Below are 13,112 nucleotides of genomic sequence, written 5' to 3' on the forward strand. Positions count from 1 at the left end.
TGAATTGCTTATCTCTTTTTCTTTCCATGCACAACACAAAATATCAAATATGCTACCGTTGTTAGGTATAGCTATAAAACATTGCCAAATCGCACTTCTAGTTGGTTAGTTGTAGTACTGGTGCCCGGGCCGAAAGCTATAAAATCTCCCTTTTGGAAAACAGAAACTTCACTCTGGTGACTACGCAATGGGTTCACATAGAAACAATCTGTTCATCAACAATTTGTGCATCCCCGATCGAGTAATGAACTAATGATGCAACTTTTTTGTTCGGGCATAAGACAACTTAGAGAGGAATATAGTTTTAGCATAGAAACCACACAAGTTATGGCATTTTCAAATAAAAGGTTCAGTGTAATACAGAGGGAAGACATTCATTTATAAATAATGTTGTACAAGGAGTAGAAACAAATTAAGCTGTGAGACGAGAGGTCTTGTTGCCGTCCTCGACCGATGGTAAAGGAAAACCATTGCTAGAGCGAATTTCTGTGAGCCACCACTGTATCGACACGCATCACCGTAAAGGAACCTAGCTAGCTGTGAGGTCTTGATCGATAGATTCACTTGGCGTGGATCGCCCACTATTCGCATCGCGTCTCTCGTCATGTCAGTGTGGGTTGCTAAAGCACATCCGGGTAAGAAAAAGGGACTGTTCACCACCGGCAGTTCTTGACGTTGAGGAGACAACAGAATGGTGATTCATGATGATTGAAGTCTGCCATTCGACCAAGATTAGGGTGGAATAACTGCCGGGGCCTGATAATTAGGGTGGTTCAAGTCTGCCATTTCACAGAATGATAGGGTTAGGATTAGGGTGGCTGATGGTTGCTTGCCGGGTGAAGCCGCTTCTCCTCTGCGCCGCCGAGAGAGACGCCTCGGCCCGACCATCTGACTCCGCGCCTCTCGTCGGAGACCGGCCGCCGCTGACTTGCGCCTGGGCTTGGGCTTGGAGTCTCGCGCGTGGAGCATGACAGGTGCTGCCTGTCGTGTGTCGCGGGATCCAAGCTGGCTGCTCAACTGCCGGGGCCTCGCATACGCCTGCTCCTCGCGGTCATGCTCAAGTCGCCGGCCGCACGTAGTGCGCCGCGCATCAGTCACGCGCCGTCGTGTGGTGTCCGTATCTGCTGGAGCTGGATGTCTACAGGGTCTAACAACATCTCTAGCCGATCCCTAAAAGATAGCGGAGTAACTTTCATGCACTATTTCTACTTCACTATTTTTTTTGACTGGACATTGCGGATCTTATTAGAGTAAAACCAAAGATGAACACAAATTCAATTAAACATAGCCATAATTCGACACATAATCATAATGTTTCACATAGGCATCAACCGAAGCATAGTCTACTTAACCGAGACTATAACTTACTAATCAAGTCACTATCCGTATCATGCACGAGCGACATCCACGTCTCCCTGGACATCCCACCGACCATGGGGTCAGGGCCTGTGACGTCGCCCTCGTCGTCACAGAAGATTCTTCGTCATTCGGTCCTGAGGCCGTCCTCGTTACCGCCTCCACTTCCGTTGCCTCTGTTGCCGTCATTGTCCTCATAGTCGCTTGACAGCATGATGAACTCCGCCAGCCCAGCCGCTCGTACAGGCGGTGCTCCGCCTCCACTAGTTTTGGGTAGAGGTGGCAGAGCTCTGCCATGTACACCTCATCGGAGGCCTCCGCCGCAAGCCTTTCCCTTGCCTCCCGCGCGTTGACTACCCCTGGCCAACCCGCGACATCTCACCCCATTCAAAGTTCCGGCAGCCCTCGGCGCCGTGCAACCGGACCGACCAAATGTCTTACTTGGGGGGAGGGGGGCTGGGCCTGCTCGGCGGAGTGGAAGGATCCAAGATAGAGTTTTTTGTGGGTGTTCCAATCCGTGATCATGGCTACCCGGGTCCCCCATGCCCGCTACCGCATGACGAGGTATGGCCTTTGTGGTGGCGGTGGCATGGGAAGGTCGGGGAAGTCGGCGAGCCTGCCGCGGGAGGCAGATGGGACCGCGCACGAGAAAGTGCCGCAATTCCGGTGTGAGGAAGATGCGCTGGCGTTGCGTTCATGACGGCGCGGATCTGCGCTACGGATGGGCGGTGGGAAGAGCGGCGGCCACGGGATCCGGCCATGGCGGCACAGGCAGGGGTGCAGGATCGGTTGGGGGGAGGGTCACCGGCGAGATGTGGGCGCCAAGGGATTGGGAGGGAGAGAGGCAGAGAGGTGCGGAGAACTTTACTCCGCGAGTGAGCGGTCGATTAAGTTTACTCGCTCAGGACGGCGTGGAGTAAAATATGTTCCGATATAGCATTTAGGGGATCAGTTAGGTCCCAGTAAAACCAGATTTTGGGGATCGGGTAGAGATGCTCTGAGGGCACCTCCAACGCGGACCCTTAAACCACCTGCTACCGTTCGGACCGCGCGTGTTTTGCCATCCAACGCGGTTATGTATCGGTCCGCCGACCGATCTGAACACATTTTCCCACAATCTTGAGACAAACTAGGTGGGGGGAAGGGGCTTTACATGCGTCCGCATCGCTGCCACGCCCACATCTAGCAATCATGGCCCACCCGCGCTTTTCATCCAACGCCCGCGCCGCTTGCGGTGCCGCATTCATGTTGGCCCGGAGCATGCAGCGACATTGATGGACATGGCATCTCGGGCTCCGCCACTTCAATGCGGATGCCCTGTATTGAGAAACCAACTCCGGCCGTTGTGCTGCATTGAAGCGGGCTGACCGGCCCTTCGCATGGCTTGGTCGTGGCTATTTAACCCATGCGCTGGTGATGCATACATCTGCACTACATCGTCTCCGAGCCCCTCCTCCTCCCTGAGCCCCTTTTCCTCACCGAGCATCTCCAACTTCAGCGATGTCGAAGCCCTGGTTGTTCACCGAGCCGGCGGGTGGAGGTGGCGGCAGTTCTTTGTCAGGTGGATCATGGCGTCGCCGCCCTTGTCCTCCGGGCCCCTCAATATCCACAGAGGTCAGTTTTCCCGGCAAGGAGATCGTCATATCCTGTGACAATGAGGAGGATCGGGTGCCACCACAGGAGCAGCAGCAGCCCCGCCTCCTCGCGGAGGTCGCTCTGATGGACAAAGAATTTATCCGTCAGATGGAGATCATAACGGAGCGATTGCTCCGTCATATGGGCCCGGTGCAATCCTCACCGCCGCATGCGGTCAAGGAGGAGCCGGCGTCCCCGCCACGCTACCGCGTCAAGCGGAAGCCATGCTAATAGTTCAAGTTTTTTTACTGAGAGCTACTCATGAATGAGCTGAAACTTGGCATGAACATCGTGCACTCAAGTATCTTTCACCACAAAAAATAGAACTTTTTTTAAAATTCACTATTCACATGGTGTAGATGAGCTCGGGAGCCGAATAGATATTTGCATTTAAGTTCATAACATAAATTTAAGTACTGTCACAGGATTGCAGGATCAAAAGGTCGACTTAGCAACTAAAGAACCAGAGGAGCTATTAGCATGAGCGAGGAAATTATAATAATATTTCGTTGTTTTGCCCACTTTTTCTTATTAGTAAACAAAGACATACAAAGACGTAAATTAAGAAAAATAAAATTGATGTCATTAAAAAATCAACTAAAGAGAAAAGAATAGTGAAAATGGTGTAACACCCAAAAAATAAACTAAGGATGAATGAATAAGGACATTAGTACTATTACCTAAAAGAAGAAAGAAAATAAAAAATAAAACAAGTAAAAAAGACGTGCACTCTTCCTTATTGTGCGCAAAACTTGCACACAAACTACACAAAGTTTGCACTCTTCTATACTTGCAAGAATAAGTGTAAACTAGTGCAACTTTAATAGTAATTATGATTTAAGTATATTAAATGAAAATGAATTTCATTTTAAGGTCATAACACAAATTTAAGTAATGTGACATGATTGCAACATCAAACCGTTGCCACATGCATAAACATATGCGAAATTCAATCGCCCAAAATTTAACCAAGCAACAAAAATCAAGCAAAGCTATTAACATGGGCGACAAAATTAAAAGGTTCATTTGTTCTACTCACTTTGTATTATTATTTGTAAACATAGACATTTAAAAACATAAAAAATAATGAAGATAAAAAATTTAATTCAGAAACATAAATTTCAACTGAAGAGGAAAGTGAAAATGGTGTTGCCCAAAAAAATCAGAAAATAAAATAAAAACATAAAGAAGAATTATTCTAAGGATGAATAAATTAAAGGCATTGGTATTACCTAAAAGAAGAAAGAAATTAGAAAAAGAAACAAATAAAAACTTGCACACAAAATACATCATCAACTAGTAGTGTAACTCATATTTTTACATCTATGTTATACTCAGTGATCGAACAACAAAATAATAATGTTGACGATTAATCATCTCTTGATGCATCAAAATTAAATTACATCTTGTATCAATGACGACACCTCCCACAACCCTCTCTATCATGCACACACTCACGGACGGACGCACCCACACGCGCACACAACACATGCATGCACACATCTGTGTCACGCACAAGACACAACACACACTCTTTTTCTAGAAGCACACGAACACATACTTGAATCAGTCAGTGGGCTCCAGTCCCGCCAGTACAGGCCGATGCCTTTACATGGCCTGCTACAGAGGAAACTAATTTTACTGACGCAAACTAAAAAATTAGGCACCTGACCATTTAGCAAAACTGGGAAAAAATAACAATTTGAATACAATTGTCGGATGCATGATCTCATGTCCTTCGAGGCTTCGACCTGCTAATAAAAGAGGCCCCGCACCCCAGCATCCCCCCCCCCCCCCCCCCCCACACACACACACCCCCCCCACACACACACAGCCAAACCCAACCCCTTCTCCTCAATAATGCTAAATATATAAAGAGTTACACGCAATCAAATTAACCCTTTTTATAAAACCTTGTAACTCGTTTGTACGTGTAGCATTACTCCCTTCTCCCTCCTGCCCACACGAACACCACTAACGCCCAAACCGTCACTGCCGTCGAAGGCCGCCGCGAGCAAGGCGAACCTCATCTCGGGCCAGGAGCAAGGCGAACTGAACTGATCCAGCGACCACAACCCCGAATTCGGAGCTTCTTCCCCGGCTCCGGCAACCCCTTCGAGACTCGGTTATTCTTGTCTAGACAGGTATAGAGCTATTCCTTCTCACTATAGATTATAGACTCCCCTCGGCACTATTTGGTTTCCCTTCACTCAAATCCGAGGGTTAATCGGGGTACCTGCTATCTACACATGCATACGACCACCGTCGCCGGCTGTCCAACACGCCGTGGTCGTGTTCCTAGCTAGGAGGGTTCCCGTTCATCAGTTGTTGTTGTTGTTGTTGTCCTTCTTTATCTGTTTTGGTAACACCCACGGTCCAGGGACATCTATGGTCTTGTGTGTTGAAGACCTTGCCTAGTAGTATTAAATTTCGGTTTTCTGTAACTAACTTCATGCATGTTAGCTAAAGGTAGTCTATTATATTGTAGTTTGAGTCGATTTTACATAGCTTTTGTTTAGTTTGGTACCGTTAATGAATTAGCATGCTAGGGTCTGCTCTTGGCAGATCATTTTTCGATTTCATACTAGCTTACACTCCACCTACACATGCGACCACCGCCACCGGTTGTCCAACGCACCGTGCTCTGTGATCCAGCTTATAAGTTGTTCTGTTCTTGTCCTTCTTTAGCTGTTTTGGTAAGACCCAGGGTCCAGGGACATCTGTGGATCTTGTGTGATATCACAACTGAAGGTCTTGTGTTTCTATCAAAACTGAAGGTCTTGCCTAGTAGTATTAAATTTCGTCTTTTTAACCAACTATACATGTCAGCTAAGGTAGTCTATTCTATTGTGGTTTGAATCGATCATCAATAACTTCAGTTTAGTTTGGTACGGTTGATTAATTAGCATGCATGCTAGGATCTGTTAAAACCACACTGATTTCGTACTAGCTTACACTCTAGTTAGAACCACAGATTGTTGACCAGTTGATTGATTAGGCTGACTACTTGACTGAAATGCTTGATTAAGCTGGCTACACTGCTGTTGTGCCCTTCAGCCCGCGATGAGTTGCGATGGTTAATAGTTAAAGTTAAGCTGATAAAACAGATGCTTAGTAAAAGCATATGTACGTCCAGGGAACTTGAACTGACAGGAAAGACGGGATATGAAAGACCCTACGCACACAAAAAGAAAAGTAAAGAAAAAGCTAGAGAGACATGGTGTGAATGAACGTAACTGAACGTGATTGATTTGATTGGGCATGAATATCACAGCATGAGGAAGCTAGTATTTTGTGGCTTTGTCCATAGACTTGTACGTTGCTTGTCCAATCACCTTTGAGGCTATGAGTTAGCTACTAGTGTAATCAATTATCACATATGTGCAAGCATTATCATATCGATAGGACAAATAATGCGATGGAAGGCTAGGATAGCAGGAAATCTTGCATGCATGTGTGGTTCTTGTGGACTTTTCATAAAAACAAATTGCTCCATGAGGCTTCTCCGCCTTGGCCCGTCAAAAAATGTGTGTAATGCACCCTTGTAACAATGAAATCCTCTAACCAATGCCTACTAACCACCTCTTAATTTTTGGTTCCTCAGATTTAGTGTGTATGCTGATATTATTTCCTTCATGTAATTTATATGATAAGAAATATATTTTATAATGATTACCCTAATGCGGTAAATACAATTTTCCACATATGTGATATGTCACTGTATTTACCCTAATACTTTCTTCAAATCCGGGTGACTGCTTCTCCTTGAAACTAAATTTATCAGCTGTCATGACCAATTTATGCAGATCTTAGACCAGAAGTACCACATATTAATTAACCCATATGATCTTTAACACATACTTTCTCATGCTTCAGATTCCACGATGTCTCAACCATCATCATCATCATTCCATGGAAGTGACGTGCGAGGAGACGATTTCACTCCCGCCATAGTAAGTATTATACAATATACACTGCTCCTAATCACTAGTTCTCTCTTGTATCATATTGTTTCTTCTATTATTGTTGGAACTAGAATTACAGTATAACTACTTTTCTATGTATTAAGTAACTAATTCAGTATGATGACTCATAGACTTACTCCCATTTCTCAGGATCGGAGAAGCATGCAAAGACTGGAGGGGCACGAACTCATAAAAGCATTGAACGTGAAGTATACCCCAGGGGCTCAGCCCTTGTTAGTCCTCTCACATGGCTTTGGTTGTGACAAGTCTGTTTGGCACAAGGTGATTTCTAACTTGAGAGATTCAGAAATTCATAGTGGTATTCTTACGTATGATCTTGCCTTTTCGGGAAAAGTTGGTAAGGATTATTACCACAAATATTCAGATAGATACCAAACAATCGATGGATATGTAGAGGACGTTGTATCTATCCTCCAATACTACAGTATCCATACATGCATTTTTGTTGGCCATTCAACTTCTGGACTGGTAGGCCTACAAGCTTCCATTCGGCACAGAGACCTGTTTAGCCAACTCGTCCTTATCGGCACTGCCCCCTGGTAGGTAACCAATGCACATTTTGTTCCTGGCCATATAAATAGCATTCCATTGTGAATACTGCGTGCTGATCCTATTTTTATGCACACGATGCAGCGCTCTAGACAAATTCCCTGATTACATGATAGGGTATTCAAGGGAAAGGGCAGATGAGAGGCTTAAATTGATGGAAGTGGATTACAAGAAATTTGTGGAAACATATATTGAGATTGCACTTCCAGGGAACACCAAAGACAGCGCCAAGCTGAAACTAAACACATGTTGTCGAGGACGACCGGAGATGTTGTTAAATCAATGGCGACGATGGTATTCAACACAGACCTGCGCCCCATGCTGCCACTTGTGACATCTGCATGCACCATCATTAGCACAAGTGCCAATACTGTTGCATCAACATTTGCTCAAAACTATATGATGCAGCAGATGAAGAATGCTAGAATCACACTAGTAGAGGTCAAGACCAAGGGCCACCTACCACATCTTACCGCCGGAAAGATGGTTGCGAAGCACATCTCAGATGTCATTCATGAGTGGTAAGCCTTTCATCCCATTGTTTTTATATAAGAACATTAATAGCTACTCATACTTGCAAAAACACAATCCTTGCTTTTTCCAGTTTGGTATCCCTACATTGCTATTCATACATGCAAAAACACAATCCTTGCTTTTTCCTATATGGTCTGACAAAAACACTATATGCATGTGCTTCCTTCTCACATACAGGATAGCAAGAACTGAGCCATTAACTTCCATACCTCCTAGCCTATTGCCTTCGTATGATAGGCTGCGTGAAGAGATTAGGGTACTTAAAGAAGAAAACATGTTGCTGAAGAGAGAGAACGAAGCTCTGAAGAAGCCGGCGATTGATGAGACCACCAAACTGGCAACGGTGTCCCGGACAGGTGGTGGAAGCCATGAAAGAACTGAGCCATTAACTTCCATACCTCCTAGCCTATTGCCTTCGTATGATAGGCTGCGTGAAGAGATTAGGGTACTTAAAGAAGAAAACATGTTGCTGAAGAGAGAGAACGAAGCTCTGAAGAAGCCAGCGATTGATGAGACCACCAAACTGGCAACGGTGTCCCGGCCAGGTGGTGGAAGCCATGAATCATCACCAGGCAGCGGAGGTTCTTGACCAAATAAGCGCATTGGAACTTGATGGTTCTTCCTCCTAGTATGATTTGTGTCCTGTTTGCGCATGTGTGTGTGCTCTGGCTGTGTGCGCGTGGGCGTGGTCTGGCTGTTAGCGCCTTGGTGTGCTTGTTGTGCATGTTTCTGCTCTTTTTCTTTGAATTATGTACTTTTCTAACTCGAGAGCTATGGATCTAAATCATCATAACTTAACGTTCATTCAGAAGTTGTTGCTGTGTTTCTGCTCTTTGGTGGCGCGTTCTGCCTGTGCCGCTGGTTCTGTTTTTCTGGCTTCGGAGCTATTGGTGTTACTGGTGTTAGCGTTGAACCTTTGCTTCAACAAAATAGCAGGGCCTGTAATGGCCTCTTCTCTAAAAACAGAAGGAGATGACTGCACTTGACCAGTACATGAACGCGCATGATGCGGTTAACAAGGTATGGCGTTTCAGGGGAAGGAGAGAAAAGTGTGGAGGACAACGACACCTGAGCTGATAAGGCGGTGGAAGTTTCGGCGAAATGAATCATTTACCTTACATCTTTGCTTGTAACTGACTTCACCATGAGGTCCATCTTGAGTTTAGATAGTCATTTACCTCTTTATTATTTCTAACTAACTTCACCGGGTAGTTGTTTAGCTTTTATTATTACTTTGGCATAGATTATTAATTGCAGTACACCTTTAACTTTTTATGCGGTATGCATAACCTACTTTCATGTAAAGAAGCAAGCTCATCTATATTTTATTCCTCTACCATTTATCGATGGTAAAAATAAATTTTTTTGCCTCTTGTCATGGTTCTTTCTGAAGCTACTCAAGCTTATCATTTGCCTTCCAGTTAGTCTCCTTAAATCATGGCATATCGCTGTTGATTTTATCTCCACGAAACAGTTCTACTATATGACAACTAGTGTATAATAAATCCAATCTAACAAGTACATTACCTGGGTGAGCTTTGCCCCTCCACAATCAGTTGGTACGTTTGGGAGTGATATCAAAGCATTTAGTATATGTTCTGAATGAACACTTCAAACATTTTGATTTTCGAAGTGAATATGATTATTATTATTACATAAACTTTGAAAAAACATACCAATCCTTTCAATCTCTAGATAACTTGTGATTTATCATTTTCTAAGAAAAAGAAGGTAGCAATACCAGTTCGAAAACAGGTCTTGGCGGTACTACTACGTCGTTCTGCTCTTCCATGATGCCAGGCATGCCCTTGCCAGTTGCCATACAACTCTTCATGAGGCCCTTGTTCTTCATAGGACAGCTCTATTAGGACTAGAAAGAAAAAGGAAATTAAGTAATCAGGACAAATAAGATTATCAGGAATGAGAAGGTAGAGTCAAACACAAGAGACAAGGTAGTACAACGGTAATCAAATAGTATTATGTGGAAACCACAAGTCAATATGACATATATGTTCCAGCATATAGATTAAATGACAAGTTACAGAACAGAAATATTCTGCCTTCATAGTTTATCAATTAAAAGGCTGCTTAACTAGAGTTCCTAATGTATCCTATGCATGGAATCAATCATATGGTGCACAACACTGGAATTCCAAAAATAGCGTATGGAATTAATCATATAGTACCCGACATGTTCAACAGTTCTACGAAAAAGTGCAATGGAATATGAGACGAACCACTTACAAAAGTAATGAAGCATGATCAATGCAGCCTATTATATCCAGGAACAAAAAAATTATGATGACGTATTGATCATAACTACAAATCCATCCACTAATAGGTATAATGTATATGAGAAACAAAATATAATAGAAAACACAGTGAATTTTTTTATTATCTCAAGTTCTCAACATGTATAGATCACCCAAAGGCAAAAGACAAACCTTGCAGGATCATTCTTGAGCACAGGAAATGTGGGTGGCCATGTCATCATAAAAGGATAAATCCGTTCTAAAGTTCGGTCATCTTCTGTCACTTCATACACCTTACGCAGCTCCCGGCGTTTAATATCCAAGTGAAGTGCAGACTGGCCTATCTTGAAGAACACAAACTGGAGATTATCCCCTGTTTGGAATGTGTCTAAAAGAGTAGGCTGCTCATTATCAGCCATCCCCAAAGCATCCAACATCTCACGCAAGCAAATTGTATCCAAAAGCAACCAGTTTCTCATGCCGCCACTGTTGCCCCCCGTGTGGAGCCAGATGCGAAGCTGCAGTTTCTCAAGATGTACAAGATAAACCCCTGAATCATTGGCCCGTGATAGCATCATATCTTCACAAACATACCGCTCCATTCCTTCGGGGAGCGGAATAGTGGAGAAGTTTGAAGTCGTCAAATTCAATGCAGCAATGCTCGTGGAGTGCTCCATATAGATCTTATTGCCAGACAACAGAGGATGTGGATCCGGCCGCGGAGAAGGGAGCACTGCCGCTGCTGAGGAACGCCAGTACCAAAGACCATCTTGTAGCATATATATGTGCGCCTTGTATTTTATAGAATAATCTTTTCCCTCTATGAGATAACCAAGTGAGAACCATATGAAGGTCAGGTTCTTACCGTCACCTTCTTCCTTCAAGAGGAAGTGGGCACAAGTGGCTGCAGTGCCATCAAATTCTTCATATGGGGTGATTGGCGGTGCAACAACGCCTCTCTCCGGGCACAGCGGCCAGTGCACTCCAAACAAGATGCTCTTGTCTTGGAAGCCATGGAGAAGGATGGTGTCGTTCTGGCACTCACAAACGCATGCAAGTTCTTCGTCGTAGGCCTCCAGACTGTAGTTCTCAGCCAGGCGGACAGCAGTGGCAAGCTCCAGGGGCTGAGGCAGCATCGGGACAAAGCGCGGGCGGAGCAGGACTGGTGAGAGCTCATCAGTTGACCTGGTGGAGAAATAGAAGCCGAGGAGACGGGGCGGGTGGAGGCTGCGGAAGCGGCGGAGAAAGGCCTTATCGGATACAATGAAGAACCAGCGCTTGCAGACAAGGATGGCGCGGATGAGGGTGGTGGGCAGGCCGAGTCGGACAATGATCTCGATGAGGAGGTCATCGTCGTCGAGCACCCTGGATACGGAGTCTGCTGCCTGCAACGGCGGGGATTGGGAATGCGTCTGCATCTTGCCATACACACATGGTGTGTTGGGATTGGGATCGACCCTGAAATTAGTAGCATCGACAATCAGTACAATCAAAGTGAAGATGAATGGGAAGTAGCACGTACGTACGTGCAGGTTGAGTGCGTGATATCAATGTGGGGAATTTAAAGAAACCGAATCTTACGTACCCCCCAGGAATCTCAACAGGATCCATCTGCACCTTCCAACTCCTGCTCGCCACAATCAGTCCGCTAGCACAAGAAGAAAATGGAGGATTTGATTTCCTCAGCAAGAAAAGAAAATGGAAGAAAAAGAATATGGAGAATTTAAAGAGTAGGCTGCTCACCTCGCCAATTGGGGGGAGCCGTTCACCGGTGATGCAGCAAACTCCTTGTCAATCTCAAGGGTAAATAAGACAGAGCCGAACTCCTTGTTAATTTCCTGCAGGATCAGAAAAGCTTTACTTCCCAAGAAACTGTTCCTCAAGACGCTACCGCACATAGGTACATATAAGTACACATAAGTGCAGAATCAAATCATTAGGCTCTTAATTAGTCAACATGATGTACGCGTGGAAGTGAGAGTTCCGCCCACTCAAGGTTCGGTCTCTCAAGAATTAGTTTGCAGAACCTCACAGGATTTCGACATAAGCAACAGAACCTTTAATTTTTGCATAGTTCAACACGAGCAACAGCAACCATCAACAGTTACATCACCAAGGTTGCAGCTTCACCAACCACCACATGAGACATACATGCATACAGATCCCCCGATTCCCCACCACAGATCCGACGCTCAGAGAACCGCTAGAGGTAAAAACGCGAAATTGTCTTCCACGGGAAGGGCTAGAGAGAAGTGCCCACGGCGGGAGAGAGGGAGGGGGAGAAGCAACCTTGGAGAGGTCGAGGAGAGTTTCGCCGCGGACGATTAGCCGGATAGGGGGCGGGGGCGGAGAGGGAGCGCCGAAGGAGGCCGGCGGCGGAGGGAGACGGGGAGAGAAGATGCTCTGTTTTTTTTTTTTGTGCGGTTCGCTCGGGGAGAGAAGGAGATAATTGCATACATAGTCCTCGTACTCGCTGGCGACGTCCACTTCAATCCTGGAGCTTGCGTATTGCTCCAATACGGTTCCGGTACATGAAAATATGGCATCGATACGGTCCTTGAGGTTGAGGCGCTAGTCCTGGCTCTACACGTGCACTACGTACAGCGTACTCTGCCGTATGCCACGTCAGCCCGGGACCCGCACGTCAGGTTGGACCCACCCGTCAGCTGGAGGCCCACCCGTGGTACTGGATAAGGCGATGTTCTGTTTCGTCGAGGGAAAAAATCCCCAATTCCCACACCCGCATCCCGCAAACCTAGTTTTTCTCCGATGGCCGGCGCGAGCGTGACCTCCACCACCA

The 13,112-nt window shown here is 45.5% G+C and overlaps 2 protein-coding genes across 3 annotated transcripts; one reads left to right on the forward strand and one right to left on the reverse strand.

The window, feature by feature from the left end:
* Window positions 1–4,896: 4,896 nt before the first annotated feature.
* On the forward strand, window positions 4,897–8,853 carry LOC147983458 (putative strigolactone esterase DAD2). The gene is made up of 5 exons (XM_087542952.1): window positions 4,897–5,135; window positions 6,868–6,944; window positions 7,107–7,516; window positions 7,611–8,047; window positions 8,238–8,853. The coding sequence occupies exons 2-4, from the start codon at window positions 6,876–6,878 to the stop codon at window positions 7,858–7,860; spliced, it is 729 nt and encodes a 242-aa protein (XP_087399078.1). The 5' UTR covers window positions 4,897–5,135; window positions 6,868–6,875; the 3' UTR covers window positions 7,861–8,047; window positions 8,238–8,853.
* An 810-nt stretch (window positions 8,854–9,663) lies between these two features.
* LOC125535434 (uncharacterized) lies at window positions 9,664–12,761 on the reverse strand. 2 transcript variants are annotated; one of them, XM_048698487.2, is made up of 5 exons: window positions 12,602–12,761; window positions 12,056–12,150; window positions 11,898–11,939; window positions 10,505–11,770; window positions 9,664–9,930 (listed from the first exon to the last, which is right to left on the reverse strand). In XM_048698487.2, the coding sequence occupies exons 3-5, from the start codon at window positions 11,921–11,923 to the stop codon at window positions 9,909–9,911; spliced, it is 1,314 nt and encodes a 437-aa protein (XP_048554444.2). In that variant the 5' UTR covers window positions 11,924–11,939; window positions 12,056–12,150; window positions 12,602–12,761; the 3' UTR covers window positions 9,664–9,908. The 2 variants fall into 2 exon arrangements, with proteins under 2 accessions (XP_048554444.2, XP_087399077.1); XM_087542951.1 differs by having other exon boundaries at window positions 11,898–11,960.
* Between the last annotated feature and the right edge of the window lie 351 nt (window positions 12,762–13,112).

This window comes from Triticum urartu, chromosome 2A (assembly GCF_056163025.1).
Source record: "Triticum urartu cultivar PI428250 chromosome 2A, HENAU_Tu73, whole genome shotgun sequence".
NCBI lineage: Eukaryota > Viridiplantae > Streptophyta > Magnoliopsida > Poales > Poaceae > Triticum > Triticum urartu.

Excerpts from the sequence above, each read along its gene's own strand:
- LOC147983458 (XM_087542952.1), top strand. The coding sequence starts at position 6,876 with ATGTCTCAACCATCATCATCATCATTCCATGGAAGTGACGTGCGAGGA. Across the intron at positions 6,945-7,106 it reads ACGATTTCACTCCCGCCATA|GATCGGAGAAGCATGCAAAG; the intron begins GTAAGTATTATA and ends CCCATTTCTCAG. Across the intron at positions 7,517-7,610 it reads CTTATCGGCACTGCCCCCTG|CGCTCTAGACAAATTCCCTG; the intron begins GTAGGTAACCAA and ends CACACGATGCAG.
- LOC125535434 (XM_048698487.2), bottom strand. The coding sequence starts at position 11,923 with ATGGATCCTGTTGAGATTCCTGGGGG. Across the intron at positions 11,771-11,897 it reads CCTGTTGAGATTCCTGGGGG|GGTCGATCCCAATCCCAACA; the intron begins GTACGTAAGATT and ends TACTAATTTCAG. Across the intron at positions 9,931-10,504 it reads CTCAAGAATGATCCTGCAAG|TCCTAATAGAGCTGTCCTAT; the intron begins GTTTGTCTTTTG and ends TTTTCTTTCTAG.